The sequence below is a fragment of the Myotis myotis genome, unplaced genomic scaffold (assembly GCF_014108235.1).
Source record: "Myotis myotis isolate mMyoMyo1 unplaced genomic scaffold, mMyoMyo1.p scaffold_m19_p_1, whole genome shotgun sequence".
In the NCBI taxonomy this organism is placed as follows: Eukaryota; Metazoa; Chordata; class Mammalia; order Chiroptera; family Vespertilionidae; genus Myotis; species Myotis myotis.
Window position 1 is genome coordinate 121,864,748 of NW_023416313.1, and position 20,038 is coordinate 121,884,785.

The 20,038-nt window shown below is 38.4% G+C and overlaps 1 protein-coding gene across 32 annotated transcripts in view; it reads left to right on the top strand.

Moving 5' to 3' along the window:
- Window positions 1–20,038, top strand: part of PARD3 (par-3 family cell polarity regulator) — an 814,705-nt gene that overhangs the window by 501,408 nt on the left and 293,259 nt on the right. For 20 of the 32 annotated variants that reach the window (XM_036350442.1, XM_036350547.1, XM_036350474.1 and 17 more), the window contains 2 exons: window positions 10,070–10,229; window positions 16,707–16,896. In XM_036350442.1, coding sequence (XP_036206335.1) covers window positions 10,070–10,229; window positions 16,707–16,896 — 350 coding nt within the window. The remainder of the gene's footprint in view (window positions 1–10,069; window positions 10,230–16,706; window positions 16,897–20,038) is intronic. The other 12 variants (XM_036350458.1, XM_036350500.1, XM_036350574.1 and 9 more) reach the window with 1 other exon arrangement.

Genomic DNA, 20,038 nt, shown 5'->3' on the forward strand with positions numbered 1-20,038 from the left:
TCAATTAAGTCCATTTGATCTAGTGAGTCATTTAGAATTGCTGTATTTCTGCTGATTTTTTGTCTAGAGGATTCATCCAGTGATGTAAGTGGTGTATTCAAGTCCCCTACTATGATTGTCTTGTTGTCGATCTCTCCCTTGATATCTTCCAGGAGGTTCTTTTTTTTTTTTTATGTATTTGGGTGCTCCTGCATTGGGTGTATATCTGTTTATCAGGGTTATATCCTCTTGTTGTATTGATACTTTTAGTATTATGAAGTGTCCTTCCTTATCTGTTGTTATGGCCTTCACTTTGAGGTCTGTTTTGTCAGATATAAGTATTCCTACCCCAGCTTTATTTTTATTTTTATTTTCATTTGCCTGAAAGATATTTTTCCATCCCTTCACTTTCAGTCTGTGTGAGTCCCTTGTTCTGAGGTGGGTCTCTTGTAGACAGTATATATATGGGTCATGTATTTTTATCCATTCAGCCACTCGATGTCTTTTGATTGGAGCATTTAGTCCGTTTACATTTAAAGTTATTATTGTTAGGTACTTTTTATAGCCATTTTTATTTTTTGTGTCTGTGTTCTTTCTTCCTTTTTTCTTTTTCTTTTTACACCAGTCCCTTTAGCATTTTTTGCATTGCTGGCTTGGTAGTTATAAACTCCCTTAGCCTTTTTTTGTCAGCAAAGTTCCTTATTTTCCCTTCAATTTTTAATGATAGCCTTGGTGGATAGAGTATTCTTGGATTCAGCTCCTTGCTTTGCATCACTTTGTAAATTTCCTTCCATTCCTTTCTGGCCTGATGTGTTTCTGTTAAGAAATCATTTCATGATCTAATCGGAGATCCATTGTACGTAACTTTCTGTCTCTCTCTTGCAGCCTTTAAGATTCTCTCTTTGTCCTGACCATTTCCCATCATAATTATGATGTGTCTTGGTGGAGGTCTTTTTGGGTTCATCTTGTTTGGGACTCTCTGTTCTTGTGTGATTTTTTTTTTTCTTCCCCACATCAGGGAAATTTTCTGACATTATTTCTTCAAATAGGTTTTCTAACTCTTGTGCCTCTTCCTGTCATTCTGGCACCCCTATTAGTCATATATTGCTTCGTTTCATGTTGGCCCAAACACTCCCTTAGGCTCCCCTCTTGGCTTTTAATTTTTTTCTCCAATTGCAGTTCAGTTTGGGTGTGTTTTGCTTTCTTGTCTTCTAATTTGATAATTTGATCCTCTGCTTCTCCTAGTCTACTGTTGAAATTTTCCATGGTGTTTTTTATTGCAGCTATATCACTCTTCATTTCTTTTTTTATAAATATATTTTTATTGATTTATTCAGAGAGGACGGGAGAGGGACAGAGTTAGAAACATCGATGAGAGAGAAACATCAATCAGCTGCTTCCTGCACACCCCGTACTGGGGATGTGCCTGCAACCAAGGTACATGCCCTTGACTGGAATCGAACCCGGGACCCTTCAGTCCACAGGCTGACACTGTATCCACGAAGCCAAACCTGTTAGGGCTACTCTATTTCTTCTTGATTCTTACATAAGTTGGTGATTTTTTTGTCCATCTGGTTTATGAACTGTATGACCCTTAGTCTGAATTCTTTTTCTGACATATTGCATGCCTCCATTTCACTTAGCGGCTTTTCTGGCGATTCCTACTTTTCTTTCCTTTGGGGGTTTCTTTGTGTCCCCATTTTTGCTCTCACTGAAGGATCTAGGTGTCGAGTCATGCAGGGGCTGCTCCTCGTGTGGCAGCTGTTCCTTGGGCCGTAGCGGCATTGGCTGCTCCTCAGTTGGTGGCAGCTCCTCTTGTGGGCACTGCTCACAGCAGTGTTGGCTCCTCTGGCTGGCGGGGCCAGGCTGCTTGTGCAGTTGCTGCCCCTTGGACAGGGTTGGGCTGCTTGCGAGACTACTGCTCCTTGGATGGGGGCGGGCTGTGCAGGACTGCCACTCCTCAGCTGGGGTGGGCTGCTTGCAGGCTGCTGTTTCTCAGACACGGGCAGGCCACGTGAGGCTGCCTCTCCTCAGACTGGGGCGGGCTGCTCGTGGGGCTTCTGCTCCTTGCACAGGGGCAGGCCATGTGAGGCTGCCGCTCCTCAAACCAGGGCGGGCTGCTCACATGGCTGCTGCTAGCACGGTCGCGGTGCCCTGGGATAAAGTGTTGGGCTGGCCAGAGGGGAGCACACTTATGAAGTCACAGGGGCCTGCACCCATGGTCACTGGAGTCTCAGTGACCGTGAGACCAAAGCTGAGGTAGCAGGTACCTGGTGGAGGTGGCTGTAGAGTCCTGAATGTCATCTGAGGGCACCCTGGGTGATGATGAGGCTGGGATCCCAGTCACAGAAGCTCTCCCCTTCAAAAAGGTGTGGCCTCTGTGGAAGACTTGGCTGCTCCGGGACTGTTCGCAGTGGTAACAGAGGTTGCCTGGTTGGGCGAGCCCAGTCAGCCTGCCCCCAAAGGTCCTGTGGGATCTAACTGTGACACGTACACACACTCCTCTTTTGCTCTTTCACTTACTCATGATCTCTCCCTCACTGCTGCCCTCTTTCTGCCTCTGTAGTTGGGTCTAGAGCAGTGATGGTGAACCTATGACATGAGTGTCAGAGGTGACATGCGAACTCATTTTTTTGGTTGATTGTTCTTTGTTAAATGGCATTTAAATATATAAAATAAATATCAAAAATATAAATCTTTGTTTTACTATGGTTGCAAATATCAAAAAATTTCTATATGTGACACGGCACCAGAGTTAAGTTAGGGTTTTTCAAAATGCTGACACTCCGAGCTCAAAAGGTTCACCATCACTGGTCTAGAGTGTTATTGACCCGTTCATGGATGTAGTCTCCTCTCCAGGTGACTGGTTATGTGGCTCACTCTCTACCACATTGGCCAAACAGGATAAAATTCACTTCAACAAGACACATCACAAAAGGGAACAAAACACGAATGTACTTACGACACCGATAGCCTCAATGTAAACGACCACCAGAGAAAAGAGAACTAGGGGAGAGAAAAGAGAGCACAAATGATATAGCAGAAAGAAAAAATGGTATGAGAGAAAAGGAAATGAAGAAAAAGGAAAAAAAGCCCATATATATATATATATATGGGGAAAAACACCAGAGAACAAACAAATAAACCAAAACATACAAATACCAAATACCCAGTAAAGAGGATGGTGGCAGAATCTTATATACAGAAAGTAAGTTTAAGGAATTTGATGAATATGGGGAGGACCTCAGTTCAGTATAGTGGGAGTAGGAAGAGGATGAGTGGATAAGAATAAAGAGAAAGAGAGGGAAAAAAGAAATTAAAATTTTTTTTTAAATGTTAAAAAGCAGGGTAAAACAAAAAAATAGAATGATGACAAAAATAATGTGAAAAGAAATAGAAAATAAAGAAACAAACAAAAAAAGGAAAATAAAAAAAGAGATAAACAAAATAATAATAAAATAAAATAAAAATAAAAATGAGGGCTGGTTTAAGATCCCACTCTTCTGTACTGTCTGCCGCTTCTCAGTTTCCTCTTGCTGGGACTGAAGGCCTCTCTTTAGGCCAGTCCCTGTAGGCTCTCAGGAACTATTCAGATTTTTTTGTATCCTTTGTGCCACTCGGTGTAGTCTGGGTGAGGCTGTATTGGTTGCCTGGAGACTGCAGGGAGGGGCTGTCTCCTCAGGAGAAAATGGCTGCCTAGGTCCAGTATGTGTGATATGACTCAGCTCCAGACTTGCAGCCACCTCTTCCTGACCCTCTCCTTTCCCCGGCCTCTCCCCAGACTCCACAAGTCTGCACCTCCACCTGCACCTCAGCCACGGGTGAGTATCTGTATTTTTAAGGTCCTATGAACTAGGTTCAGTGAACAAAAGCAAGGTCAAAAAGAGGGGAAAGAGCTGCAAGCCCCTCTCCCACTGGCACAGCGTGGCCTGGGCAGGCCCCTCTAGGCTCAGTCTTTCGTGGCTTTTGGACCCAGATCTAGAATCCCCTGCTGCCAGCAGTCCTGTGGACCTCCTTTCTATAGTCAGACGCTATGCGTGTCCCAAGGGACATGGCCTTGGTGCCATGCGGTTTCTGTCTGACCCTCTGGGCTCCGAGGTCTCGCAATTCTCTCCAGCCCATATCCTTGATTTTACTGTTCTCCAGGCGTCCTTTTCCTTTCCCGTCTGCGAATTGTCTCACCAGCTGTGTCTACTTTGCCAATTTGGGGTGGATGTTATTCAATTTAGTTGCTCATTCTTTCTGCTCCGGGATAAGGCTTGGAACACATCCCTTTATTCCACCGCCATTTTGTCTCTCTCCACAATTATGCTTTTTAATGCTCTAATGAAATTAATATTTGTAGAAGTTATTGTTAACATAGCTTTTAGTCGTTTCATTATATCTCTGTTAGACATGATCTCTTTTTAAAAATATATATTTTTATTGATTTGCTAGAGATAGAAACATCATGAGGAAAGAGAATCATTGATAGGCTGCCTCCTGCAAGCTCCCCCAACTGGGCTTCGAGCCATGACTGGGAATTGAAACAGCGACCTCTTGGTTAATGCGTTGACGCTCAATCACCGAGTCACACCAGCCGAGCAAGACATGATTTTATAAAAAGTCTTGTCTTAGTACCAACAAAGAATATGAGTAGGTGAACTTTTGTCTTAGACCCCATACTGAAGGATTTAGTTGTGTCAAGCACTGTTTTAAAATGAATTCTCTCTCTAGGTTTAATCCTCTTGGAATTTGAAAGTACTAGAGGCCCGGTGCACAAAAATTTGTGCACTCAGGGGGTTCCTTCAGCCTGGCCTGTGCCCTCTTGCAGTCTGGGACCCCTTGGAAGATGTCCACCTGCTGGCTTAGGCCCGCTCCCTGGGGGATCGGGCCCAAGCTGACAGTCAGACATCCGTCTGGCAGCCTGGCAGGCCTCCAGGGATGTCCACTTACCAGCAGGGAGCAGACCTAAGCTGCAGTCAGACATCCTTAGTGCTGCTAAGGAGGCAGGAGAGGCTCCCATCACCACTGCAGTGCTGGCAGCCGTCAGCCTGGCTTGTGGCTGAGCAGAGCTCCCCCATGTGGGAGTGCACTGACAGCCAGGGGGAAGCTCCTGCATTGAACATCTGCCCCCTGGTGGTCAGTGTGTGTCATAGTGACCAGTCATTCCCAGTCGTTCTGCTGTTAGGATCAATTTGCATATTACTCTTTTATTATATAGGATAGAGGCCTGGTGCAGGGGTGGGGGCAGACTGGTTTGCCCTGAAGGATGTCCCAGATCAGGTTGGGGGTCCCGCTGGGGTGCCTGGCCAGCCTGGGTGAGGGGCTTATGGCTGTTTACAGCTGGTCACACCCCCCTCTGTGGGTCCCCACTGTGGTGCCTGGCCAACCTGGGTGAGGGGCTGATGGCTGTTTGCAGGCTGGTCAAGCCCCCTCTCCCCCCAAATGGGGACCCTCACCCCATGGAGGTTTGGCCAGCCTGTGTGAGGGGCTGATGGCTGTGTTTTGGCTGGCCACACCCCCTTTAGGGTGGGGGGTCCCCACTGGGGTGCCTGGCCAGTCTGGGTGAGGGGCCGAGGGTCATTTTCAGGCTGGCCAAGCCCCCCGGCGAGGGAAGCTCCCAGCCTCTCCTTTTTTTTCTTTTTTTCTTTATTCTGGGATTTATTTACTTTCTATAGTTGAAACTTTGTAGCCTTTTGCAGAAGCTACAGCTGGCCATGGGAAGTTTGGCTTCCTCCATCACTGGAGCTACCAAGCCTCCTGCTGGCTCCAGCTCCGTGGCTGCTGGCTGCCATCTTGTTTGGGTTAATTTGCATATAGTCGCTCTGATCGGCTGGTGGGTGTGGCTTAAGGCATAGCAAAGGTACAGTCAATTTACATGTTTGTCTTTTATTAGTGTATATATTTTATATATATATCACGTTCAAAGGCTGTTAAATCGCATTGTTTACCCAGATCTTCAGAAAAAAATCACTTCTGTTGTGGTAAACAACCTGCTTCCCTATTTATAATGGTCTGGCCCTCTAGTAACTTCAGCGTGAAATTATAGCTAATTTGCCTACAAAGGTCAGGTTGTCATAATAATCTGGCCACTCAGTGTATATTAAAATGTAAAGTGGTGTAAGACATCATTTATGATTCTCTTCATTTTATGTAATAAGGAATAAATCTGGAGAGGTCAAACTATTTATTTAATAGCTGTAAGGCCAAAGTACTGATGAAGTAATTTAGTGTTCCTTCCTCTTATGCATGTAAGTGGGTCTAATTGACTATGAATGTGTTGTTCAGGCAATTTGTATTCTGATTGTATTGGGATGTAGTGTACAATGAAAGCACAGACTTTATTAATGTTTTTATTGATTTTAGAGGGAGAGGGTGACGGGTGAGAGAGAGAGAGAGAGAGAGAGAGAGAGAGAGAGAGAGAAAGAGAGAGAGAGAAGAGAGAAGAGAGAAACATCCCCTGCATACCCCTCCTGGAGATTGAGTCTGCAACTTGGGAATGTGTACCAACCAGGAATCAAGCTGATGTCCTCTTGGTATATGGGCCAACACTCAACCCACTGTGCCACATCAACCACAGACTATATTATTACACAGAGTCAGTTACACTCTGGTTCTTCCACATACCGGTAGAATAACTTGGGGAGATTCCTTCACCTCTCTGATCCTTGCTGTTGTCCACATGTGGATTGAAAGGAAATTACGTTTGGTCCTGCATGAAAGCAGAACCTGAATCTGGATCCTAAATGTCCTGCCACTGTCCTCCAAAGATAAACCCTGTCTATTCTTTTTCTGTTCACGTATCCTTTGGATGTGAGTATTTTCTCAATGTATAATTGAAATCTAGGTCAGTTTCTTTTAATTTCAAATTAAAAGAACTCCATCAAATTTAAAGGCCTACTTCTTTGTGGCCTAGTGTATGTAAGATCTCTATTAATCATTTTAAGGAATCTCTGAGTCATTGACTTCGAATTAACTTTATTCATCTCATTATTCAATCAGTGTGTGCTCTGTGCCAGGCATTGGGGATAACAGGTCAAGTCCATGATGACTGAAATATCGAATAATGAGATCATTCCAAATACTAAGTAGGACCCACTTCTAAATTTGTGGAAAGGGGTGAGGGTCATATCTATACCAGCTTTTCAGTGTTTATAGTCGAGATAGTGGGATACATTTTTTAAATGTGAAAGACATCATTCAACCTGCTAATGCATACTTTAAACAACATGAAATTTTACTAAACCCCACAGAAATTGTATTAGTTTTATATAAGAAACCAAGATTTTAACATTTCCTAATAAGAAGGGAAGGCCAAGTATATAATGAAAAGCATATTTGCTCTGACTGGTTTGGCTCAGTGGATAGAGCATTGGCTTGTGGACTGAAGGGTCCCAGGTTCGATTCTGGTCAAGGGCACCAAAAAAAAAGAAGAGCATATTTATTGGACAATATCTAGCTTTTTGTTATTAAATATCATGTTATTTTCTGATTATAAAAGCAAAATATGATCATTTGAATATCTTTTTAAGGAGCATATTATTTATATTATTTTTAGATTTTGAGATCATTCTGTTTTTATACCTTTGTAAATAAAGTTCTGAGAAATATTGATTCCCTTGAATCTTTATTATTCACTTTGCTTATTATTTCGTAAGGATAGTGAAAACAAAGTGAAATAACTGGCCTGGTGAAACGTATAAGGTATTTTTTGAACCGTGATATACATTTCCACAATACTTTAGGAAAAGACAGCATCACTTTACACTGCTACACGTTATGTTAATCTTGCTTCAACCTGGAGCTTATTTGTCTTCAGCAGTTGTCGAGTTTTCCCATTTGTAGGGATAGAGCTCTGTACTGAATGAAGCTGGGTTGAGTAACATTTTTGCACTTTAAACAACAAAGGAAAAAGTGAAAATTGCAGTTCATTTCTCTTTTTTTCTAATTAAGCTTAATTTTGATAATGTTTTAATATAAGGAGTCTTAAAGGGCCTGGGAGCAGCCTGAATTATAGAAAGGCCTGGACTGCTCTCCCAGGGCCACCTGGCTCTGCCTCCTCCCCTGAGAGCTGAGTGCCACACTTCTTGTTCTTAAGCTTGTTTTCCAGTACGCTCACACAAATCATCAAAAGATTTTAAATCAGGTTTTGTTTTGTGTTTTTTGTATTTTTTTTAAATAAAAAGGCATTGTATCTTCTGTTAAATATTGATATAGTAGTTCATTGATTTCTCCATTTAAATCTGTCTTTTGAGATGCAAATTAGATATGGTTAGTGAGGCAGGGGAGGTGTCTACTCTTTCCTAGGAAAGTGGTCAAGTTGGAAGTTCTATCTGAGCAGGCATCTTACTGTTTTTCTCAAAAAGCCCGCATGGACAGTTTTTTTTAATCTAATTTGTATTTGACTTTGTAAAATTCTAAAGTAGCCTCTTGGTATATTTAGGACTTTCTCATAAGAGCTTTATAAAGATTTTATCGTCTAAAAAACTGCAGTTATATAGTTTAATTAAACATACTGGTTAAGCAAACTTGAGGATGTCTTATGATGAAATAAATTGTTGCATAGCAAGTGGGTCTTATGTGTAGAGCATCTATTGTATAGCAAGTCTCTTTAAGGTATGTGCTCATTTTAAAAATTCAAATGTACTTGTTCTTAAAGATGTCCGGTATTTGTTTCGTTTGCTTTTGTTTTTATGTCCCCAAAGTACCTTGGAGTTTAGCCTTATTATTCTTTCAGAAAATATTCTTTTATTCTTATACATCAGAGACCTTGAATGTTTCATTTACTTTTCAGAAGAGCTGTCAGTTGTAATCTGCAACTTAAAAAAAAAAACCCTAATAAAACAAATGCTCATTTCACAATTTAAACCTTATTGAGTCTAATTCACTGGCGCTGTGAGTTTATTTTTCTCCTGCAGTTTGACGTGCCTCAATTGTAATTGTATTGACCCTTCAATGCATTAAATCTCCCCACTGCTTATCCGACTGGGAGAGATAAGTCTACAATTCGGAACTTCATTAAATATCTCATTTATATTAAACAGATGATATCTTCTTATAGAAATCATAATTTGTTCAGGCAACAGAACTGCCACAGTGGGATTTCATCTGTTTGGAAAATGCAGTCTCCTTCCAGTTTTGCTGTGTTGTGCTGGGCTGCCCTGCCTCCCAAGCACTCTCTGCCTCTGGCTGCAGCCATCACCCAAACGTCCTAAGATATTGGTCCCTGGGTGAACCTCAGAGCCCACATTGGGAGGAGTGTAGTTAAGTGTGCTTTGTTCCTCCTTGAAGCAGATTTGTTTCAAGGCCTTACTAACATAGGTTTTTTATTCATATTATCTTTATGGGGAATATGACTTACAAGGCACTGCTGTTTTAAAGAATGCCACATGTAATTTTACTCATAGTGATAGAAATTGACTCATGTTTTGCTTATTTAGGACATTGTATATGTTTGTGAAATACACATCTTTGCCTATTTCGTTAGAATATTATTTGTATACTATTAAAGTGCTTTTCTCAGTTATTCACTGTCTCATGCTTAAGATTACAATCAGAGAATAGGATGATTATTCCTAATGTCTAGCAGAAGAAATTCAGGCTCAGTGTATTGTTCAAGACACATGAGCTGACAAGTGGTCTTTAAGTCTTATAGCATGAGTAGTAATTCTACCAGCATACACACAGACTGTAAGTGTAAAAGTATAGTTTAATTTCCAGCTTCCATTCTGATATTGCATGCCTTGTGCAAAGCAACATCTTATGAAAAACTTTGAATTAAATCTTTACAAATTGACTTCAAATAGATACTAACAGTCAAACTGAAAAACTTAAGCAACAAGATAAGTTCTTTTTAAAAAACTTTTAATATACATATTTTTCCTCTAGTGGTTGAAATCTGTCAGAACTTAATGGGAGGCACAGTGTAAAGTGGCCCAGAAAGTTGGTCATTAGGCAGAGCTGCCATCACAAATTATTATGGTATATGGTGAAAAGTTATAGTTTTTTGGTACCCCATTGGATCTAAGCCTTGGGCAAGTTGTTATAATATCCCCATGCTACTAACAGGCCTCTAGTCCTGACTCTCCCCTGTCCCCTTTCTCTACAGCTGAGGTCACCTGGGAGCCCCTCAGCACCTGAGCTGCCCATTGAAACTGTGTTGGATGATAGAGAACGAAGAATTTCCCATTCCCTCTACAGTGGAATTGAGAGGCTCGATGAATCCCCCACAAGAAATGCTGCACTCAGTAGGATAATGGGTGAGTCAGGTAAAGCTGTTTATCACATCTTATTTTTATGCTTTAACTGGTTCACACAGAGGTTATTAATGTAATAGTAATGTAAAAGAGGGCCATGTTTTCAAGAGGAAAAGGGCAGGTTCATTATAATCACTCAGGAAGTGTTCATGTGAAGAGAGTAAATCAATACATTGCTTTTTTAACGTGACTTTTAGATCCTGTGATGTGGGAAGAAGAATAAAGGGATCCCATGGAAATGTTTCCCAGTGATCAAGGTGTTTTTAGCTCGTTTGAGATAATAAATGAAGCCATGTTTTTAAAAAGGTCAAAATTTAGTGATTTATGGCAAGGAGGCTTCGCAGTAGCGCTGTTCGGAGCGGGAGGAAAAATACGTATGTGTATATAAGATATTCACATTTATTTGGTTTACACTTAATCGGAGAGTACCATTTTTTTTCTTGCATCTCTACTTTTTCAAAGCCTTCATTTTAATATTCTGAAACAAGGTTTTTCATCCATTGTTTAGATTTAACATCGAGCTGTATGCAAGGCCCACAGTGGGTAATGAGGTTTTATGCACTTGCTCTGTAGCAGTATAGCTTCTACTAACAGACCCAGTTAATAAAGACTTATTTTGCCACAGGACTGGTTGGATGTACTGAGTTGCTCATCTTGGTATTACCTTGGGAGTTTTCAAATTTAAAATACAGCAAGCTGTTTTGATTAAAATAGCAACTGACATAAAACACTTTTATTGCTGGTATATTTTGCTAATATAAAGTAAAACCCTAAATTTTACTCTATTTTGAGTACAATAAGTATAGATTTAGTACATTTAAATTTTCCATCGTGAAGCTTCATTAGAAGAAGGATTTACTTCATTCATCAGTGGATGTTTATTGGCAAGACATTGTATATACACTTTTGTTATAGATACAAAGATGAATATAAACAATCTGTGCCTTCAAAGAACTTTCTGCTGCATGATAGGAAAAATACATAAACATGACTGCTAGAATTTTCTGTTGTTCTTTCTCTAATTCCTCTAGCTTTCTAGTTTAGAAAAATTGCTAAATTCTCATTTATTTTGTTACAAATAGAATTTAGACATGCCAACTGTAGTTTTATTTTGTCACCATTCTTCCTTTTCCATGGTTGGCATAAGTGAAAGCAGAGGAAGATGGTAAAGATATTGTGCACCTTTTAGGTGACAGGTATCTCATGTAATTATCACATTAATTTATCACTGCTGTTGGATTTTCCATACTTTCTTGGATTTGGTAAAAAACTTTATCTTTGCTAAATACTTTTTATTGATAAAAGTTCAGACCCCTTGAGAGAGAGAGTGCATGTGTGCCTGGATCTGTGTGCATACAAAGTGATATGCTGTAATTTCCCCTCTATTATAGGAACATAGGACTTGCCATACTGAATCAGACCATTGGTCCACCAGTTCCTGTAACCGGCGTCCTGCCTCCAATCCCTGATGCTTCAGAGGAAGGCGAAAAACTAAACTAGAATACAAACCAAAAACCAAACAAAATTCACCTAGTAACCTTTTGAAATGCTGTATATTTGGGTTGAGGATTCCTTCATTTTCATTATAGTCTGTTGCCCTGATTTTGTTAGCTATGGATTCATTAGTTTGCTTACTTTTGCTTTGTCATTGGCGTTGTTTTTCCTTCCCTCTGCTAGAGATGTAATGGACATTTAAAACTCTATATGCTTCCTCCAAGGTAGTAACTTCCCTCCCAGCTCTGTGCTTTGTGACATACTGTGCATGCCCTTTAGGCTGGGGGTGACAGATTCTTTACGTTGGATGATAGGCCAATTGATGTTGAATGATTAGATATTTTCTTAAGACCATATTTTTACATGTTGTACTGGAATCTAGGGATCCCATATAGTTTTACCCTGAGAAATACATGTACTTAATGTGATTCATTTTTAGTTTTGAAAATCTGAGAATTCCTCAGTCTTTGTCAGCCCCTATTTCAATATTATTGACCCTAAAACACAAATACACTTTAAGTCAGTTCCCTTTAAAGTTAGAAATCTTGCAAAAGATGTTACCTTACAACAAAACATCAAAACAGGATACCAAATATAAAATATTAGAGCACTGAATTTCTATTCATCTCCACCAATTTCTATTCATCTCCAGTAGAATTTATTGATTTGCATAGTATCTAGGTACATAGAAATTCCTCAGATCTTGCTTAGTAAATGCTTGTCTCCTATGCTTTTAGATTAACTCCTGTTAGACACCAGTGGAGGTGATGGTGTTTACTTCATGATCAATTATGATTCAGTTAGAACTTGGTATTGAAATTCCAGCTGACTACATTAAGAAATGATTTATTTTATGCAAACAGGGTTAATTTTCACATAAAATATTTCTCATGTAGGCCTGACTCTAGACCAGAATGAGCTTTGAGACTTTCTGACTCATATCTATGGGAACATATCCTAGGAAAGAAGCTACTAAAATATAGATTTAAAAAGGTAGAATTGTTAGAAATGGAAGGATATCAGATGTCATCAGCCATACTTTCCCAATTAACAAATAAAGGAATGAAATCCCAAGATACCATTATGATTTTTATTTTGTTTTTATTTATTTTCTGGGGAATACTGAGATCACACAATTTGTGACATTCATTCTTTATTCTCATCAATTTATAAGTACTCACATCTTTAAGCAAAAAGCATTAGACAGTCTTTAAAATCTATTCCATTTTGGCAACCACTGTGATTTAAAAATCAAAGAAGTTAATCTTTTAAAACAATGTTAGAAATCATGTAGTTCAACATCCTTATGTTCTGTTCAAGGAATTATAGACCAAAGAAATTGACAAGCTGCAAAGTTTCTGTGCTTCTGAACCAAAATGACGATGTATATTTTTGTGAGTCATGAGTCCCACATTACTCAAACCTGTTCCATCTCCTTAGCTTTTGATGGGGTCAGCCATATTTGCCACCAAAGGCAAGATGTCTCCAAACGTCATTCGTATTGGCTGACTTTCCTCTATTGTGCATTTTAAAAGAGTCATCCTGAACTTTCATCACAAAGAAATCTGCAGTGAGCCTGCATAGGATTTCTTTATTTTAAAAGCCTTAAAAATATTTTACAAATTGTTAGACCAGCCTAACTAATTAATAATAACAGTACTAGGCATAGCTAATTTAACCAATATATTCATTTCATAAAGTTACAAGCTGACATTTGGGAGCATTGAACCTTAAATTTTTACAATGTCTTAATCTGAAGAATTTTTCTATCTAAAGTAAAACCGAAATCTGTTGTATCCATTTTAGAATTTAATCTTATTTTCACACATTTCTGGTGAGTTTAAAAAAATAATTATGTTAATATTATTTCATCTTGTTAGAAATTCAATATAGAAAAATGGAACATTAATATTTTATTGTGAGTCAATCACTGGAAAAAATGTCCTCATTTCATCTGTTTTTAATATCATGTATGGCATTGCCTTCTATGTACATGTGCCAATGAATAAATGTTTAGTAAACAATCATCCTGCATCTCATTGTTTCCCTCCTCTTCAGGATATTGACTGGTTGACATTTTAGTTTGTAGTTGTTAGTTAACTAGTTGAGGACAAGGGAATATTTATCCATCAAAAAATAGATCAAAGGCTTCTCAAGTCATCCTTCAAAGGTTTCACATTTATGATGTGCCAAGTACAGCAAGCGTAATTAAGAGGTATTGACTAGGTGGAGTTTGGTACAATGTGGAGTTAGATAATTTAGTCATGCATTACCCCCAATATATTTCTGGAGTCAGAGTCTAAAACTATATTCCTAGCAAGCATGTTAAAAAGTAAAATATTGATGGAAATATGAATTCTCAATTTTTTAAAGATATTAGCCTCCAGAATCATGGGTGAGACAAAATAGCCAAATTCTTATCTCACTATTAGGGAAATTTCTTGCCATTCATTTATGCGTATTTTTTGGATCACTAAGGTACAATATTGCTACTAAAAATGTCTTATGAAAAAGGATTGTCATCTGAAGAACCATTCAGTGTTCCATATTGCTTATTAGGCTGTCTCTCAGAATATATTGTGTAAACCCAGGAGTTTTAGTTGTGTTAAAAATGAGTGTACTGTAATTACACCATAATATTTCCTTCCAATGTATTTTGCCTTTGTGGGGTTTTGGCATTTAATGCTTTGACACATGCCTTGTCAATGGCAAGCTGTCAGGGAAAATTCTGGTTTTGCCATTCTGTACACTTTGGGGGGGGGGCGGGGAGTATGTCTTGAGAAGGAAATATTTCTTTGGGGAATAGTGCTAGACTGTCTGACCTTATTTATGAATGATATTTTATTGAACAGATTTCTGTCTTTCTGCTAATATCCTAAAACTCTAGTGGGAATAAATGAGTGACTTGAATTCAGGAAAGGCAAACAATTAAGTACTAAATATGACTTACATTTTTATTATGAGTATTCGTAAGAGGTTGCTAGTTTTTATAGTTTGTCAAAATGAATGCATTTCAAAACAAAGTAGAGTGTTTTTCTTAATAAAATGCCGAGTAGAACTTTTAGTGAACATGTAGTATTTCTATAATAGGGTAGTTTATGCTAAATAATGAATGCATCTGAAATTTCTAGCAAGGTTGCTTTTGTGGGTTATTCAGAAAAGATGTATATGTGATCTAATTTTTGCACCTTTGTTGAAATGTCCAGTATCATTTATATTTTAGAAATCCTTAAAGATCATATATTTGTCATCCCAAAATTTCCATAGTACGATTAAAACAAAAATTATTATTTACTTTAAAATTTAAATCGTAAGATCAATGTTAAAATGTTAATAGAATTTCTACACATTGCTCTTGTGCTGTTTTAAGCAATGCTTTATAATTCAGGAAAAGTGTACTCTCTGTAAAATGGTGGCTAATCAATTTTAATGGTAATAAGAACTAGTATAGCTGATTTAACAGATTTGGACATTGGAGTTAAAATGAGAGTTTTCTCATTCTCTTGTAAGGTGATAGGGAAATTGTCTATTTTCCTTGCTTTGTTGGAAAAGCCAGGCCAGTGGATCCATATCATCCATGCTACAGATTTCTCTGCGCATGGCCTCCCACAAAGTATTCATGTGTATCAAAGCTTGGTTCACAGTTCTTTCTCATAATTATGGCACAAGGTTTTGGTAGTTAGCCAGAAGAAAAGTAGGCATTTTGGGGAGGAAAATGGCATCATTTGGACCCTAGCTTTATCTTTAAGGATTTAGAGCCTGGAATCATAATTTTATCCTAAGAAATGTAAATACCTGTCATGCTGATGTGTGAACCTGAACAGATTTTCCTGAAAAAGACTGATCAGTGTAGACAGTTTTGGGTCTTTCCTTACCAAGAACACTATATCCTAACTGAATAAATCAAAACTATAATCTCCCCTGCCTTAGGCTGAAAATCCCTGGGCAGTCAGATTCTTTTTTTTTTTTTTTTAAATTCTTACCTGAGGATATTTTCCCATTGATTTTTAGGGAGAGTGGAATGGAGAGGGAAAGGCAGAGAGAAAGATCTATGTGAGAGAAACACATCGAATGGCTGCCTCCTGCATGAGCCCCGACCATGGCCCATGCTGGGGAGGAGCCTGCAACCAAGGTATTTGCCCTTGTCCAGAATCGAACCCGGGATCCTTTGGTCCTCAGGTCTATGCTCTATCTGGGCCAAATTGGCTAGGGCTCAGATAAACCTTTACTTTTCAAGATCAATTGTGCCATCTTCCCCCAAAGCCTTGATTCTGCATGTGCTCATCTTTGAAGCATCACTTGAATGTACCATGGGCATTTCTGCTTCATGCATTGAATGATGATCCTGCCGATGAAAAAGACCTTATTAATCATTCAAAACCCAACTCTGATGTTAACTTTTGTTAAGATTCTGAGCATCCTCTGTCTCTAGTTACCCAGGCAGTAACAGCACTAGAGAATGGCACAGGACTTCTGGCACGTCACTCATAGCACCAATCAGTTCTCAACTTTTAAATGTCTATCTCCTTCTCTAGGGTTTGAACAATTTAGGGGCAGAAATTAAGTCTTTCTTACATACCTACTACATGAATGAATGGGTGAATGGTTGATGTAAGTCTGCAGGGCTTCCCTCTAAATTTCCTGGTAAAAAATTTCAAAGGACTTACATAATGTAGAAACTATGTAGCATTTTCACATTAGAAGACATTCTGGAGATCATCTCTGGCTTTATGAAACTTAAAACCAGAGAAATTGAGTACTCTGACCAGAGCTACATAGCTCTGGTGGTAGAGGAAGGAATAAACTTGAGGTCTCCATTTGACATTCATCTATGAAAAATAAATTGCCTTAATTAAATTTTCTTCTATCAGGTTGAACAGATGTTTGGAAATTTAGGGTTTTTTTTTTTTTCTGATGTAGCAAAGTATGAATGCACATTAACACTTAATATGAGTCTAGAATTTCCTTCTTTTTTTTTTTTTTTTTACTGGACAGGTAAATACCAGCTGTCCCCCACAGTGAATATGCCCCAAGATGATACTGTCATTATAGAAGATGACAGGGTACCAGTGCTTCCTCCACATCTCTCCGACCAGTCATCTTCCAGCTCTCATGATGATGTGGGCTTCATGACAACAGACCCTGGCCCCTGGGCTAAGGCTGCAATCAGTGATTCAGCAGACTGGTAAGTTCACATTCCATGGAATAGAAGACATTAGTGAATTACAGTCACAGTTTATCTGTGTTTTTAAAAGCCCTATCACTGAGCACAGTTAATCTTTTTTTTTTTTTATAGGTGTGTTCTGTTTTCATGGTTTGAATACTCTTATTAATTATCACTCTTTTAATAAAAAATTTTCTCAAAGCCTATAAACTTGCCCAATTGTTTTAGCCTTTGCAGGGCTGTATAATAATTTAGCCAAAACAGTAACAAAACTACCACTAACCAGAAAACCCTATTCATTTGTTAATTTACTATTTATTATATTTTATCAGTGTCAATTTGATGAATTGTTTTTCTATTAAGTAAATAAATTTTAAGCAAATCTCTAAGGTAACTCAAAATTTGTCATAATTAGATGACTTTGGCCAAATTAATAGTTGATATGTTCTGAGAATGGGAAGATTTATTTTAAGAGTGCTGTAGCTATACTATTCATTTTTCATGGGCTTTTATTTTTCTTTCTAATTGAATTTATTGGTGTGACATTGGTTTACAAAACCATACAGGTTTCAAGTGTACAACTCAATAAAACATGATCTGCTCACTGCATTGTGCACCCATCACCTTTTGCCCACCTCCACCCCCACTTCCCTCTGGCTGTTCCCACTGTTGCCTGTGTCTATGTATAAATATATTTTTTGGTTAATCCCTTCACCTTCTTTCATCCAGTCCCCCAGTTCTTGCTTGTAGCATTGTGACTTTGTGGGCAGTCTGATGCTATTTTTTTCTCCTATATCTTTCAAAATTGAAGTAAGCTTTTGATATTATTGAGTGAATGTGTGGCCCATGAATGTGGATTTGGGTTTTAATTTGCATGCCTGGCAATTATATAAATCAATAAACAATAGGAAAGTGCTGCTTCTCGATGACCTTGTAAGATTGTAGTGATAATTAACACAAACTGTGTGAAGCATTATACCAGAATTTTCTCATTGCCCTGTCTCTGAGATCTTTATGGAATACATCAGCAAAATTATATTTTAATATTATAGTGTCGTTCCTTCACCACTTAACCATTTCTGTTTCCTCCTCTTCCTCAGACTTGCATCAACATTAAGTATTAGATAGGAGGAGTCCTGGTGACTGGCATTTATTTGTGTTAACATTTTAGTGATGACCTTAACAAAATGAACAACCCCCACAGTCCTCTTCCCCCATTCCTCTCATGAGCTCATGAAAACACAGCCGGGTCATGGGTTAGTTCTCCATGGGTCAGTGTTATTTGAGAACAATCTTACATTTTATTTGCACCCTTGAAAAGTCCATATCTATCTTTTTTCCTCCCCTCCCCTCTCTTCTCCTCCCCTCCCCTTCCCTCTTCTTCTTTTTCTCTCTCTCTCTCTCTCTCTCTCTCTCTCTCTCTCTCTCTCTCTCTCTCTCTCTCCCTCTCCCTCCCTCCCTCCCTCCCTCCCTCCCTCCCTCCCTCCCTCCCTCTCAATTCTCTTATTGAAACACAGGATTTAAAAATAGACCTCCACCCCAGCCAGTGCGGCTCAGCAGTTGAGCATTGACCAAGAGGTCGCTGGTTCAATTCCTCCATCAGGGTACATGCCCAGGTTGCAGTCTGGATTCCCAGTAGGGGGCATGCAGGAGGCGGCTGATCAATGATTCTCATCATTGATGTTCCTATCTCTCCTATCCCTCTCCCTTCCTCTCTTTAAAGAAAAAACAAAATCAATAAAAATAGACCTCCAATTGAGCCCCCATGATAATAACTTACCTGAATGTGTTTTTTGGTTCAACTTGGAGGGAAGTTCCAGTGTAAAGTAAACTCCCATTTGAACTCCACAGATGACTTTACATTTGCTGCTGCAGATTTTATCTTTCTGAAGTGAGAGCAACAACAGGGAAAAGCATTCATCTTAGGGACAAAAGCCTTTGAATCTCCACCATGATGAGAAATTGTGAAGGTGGCAGAGGAATAGATCCATGGGGGGCTTTGTGTTGGTGAAAGTAAATAAATAACTAGCAGGGATTAATTGTGGCATTATCTTCCCCAAAGGGATTCCTGAAATGGCAAGGACTTGTATGATTTTTCTGTGGGGGAAGTGGGGCAAGGAAAACAATATGAATAAAGGGTTATCTAAACAAGAATGGCAGCTGTTCTGAATCACAGCAGAAAATGTAAGCTTTTCAGCCAGACAATATCTCCCTAATCCTTGATGAAAATGTTATGAAAACAAAAGGGAAATAAGACAGGATTAATAACTGGAATTTTAATAACATTGGGGGTCAGGATATGGTTACATTCTTTAAAGAGTCAGCTGTTAGTCCTGAAGTCTAACTTGTTAAGTATTCTACTGTACTGTTTATTGTGTCTGAAAGTAGTTTAATGGGTCTATTGATAGGGAAGAATTAATATGTCATGGTTTAAGAATATTTAGTTATATTAAGATTCATTAATTCACCAACTCATTTGACATTTTAAATTGTGTGTGTTTACAGTTCACTGTACTGGAAGGATAAATATGTCAAATGGCTAAAATTTTAATTTGTTAACTAATAGAATATACTTTTTTCAATCCATTAGTTGATTTAGGGAACATTAACAATGGTCTATGGGGAAAAAAGTACATTCTAATTTTAATGACAACATAACTTTAGAGGAGATAAAATTAGTTTATGAAATATGATAATATGTAGTTTTCAAATGACATTAGCAATAACAATTTGTATTTCTTTGAAAAATTTTTTTACTAGTAATTTTATTAAAATTGTATTTCAAATTCATTCTGTTAACCAATTTGATACCTTATTGGAGTTCAGGTTTTAAAATATTCCACATGATACTAAAACAAACAAACATATGCAGAATGGTTGAAGAGATCAACTTTCAACATATAAAAAGTAATTTTATTGAAAATGTACTGTTTAGAGTTTTTCATTACTGATTGGATTTTAATTATCATATGGGTTTTAATTTTTCACTTCTAAGACTGTGTAATTAAGTTGGGATGTATGTGCTCTGGAAATTGTAGGCATAGTAGTATCTGAATACTACTATGTAAGCATAACATACAAGCATATATATTTATGAAATATGCATAAATAATATACAATTATATATCTAATGCTCACTATTGCTGTACATACCTACATACAC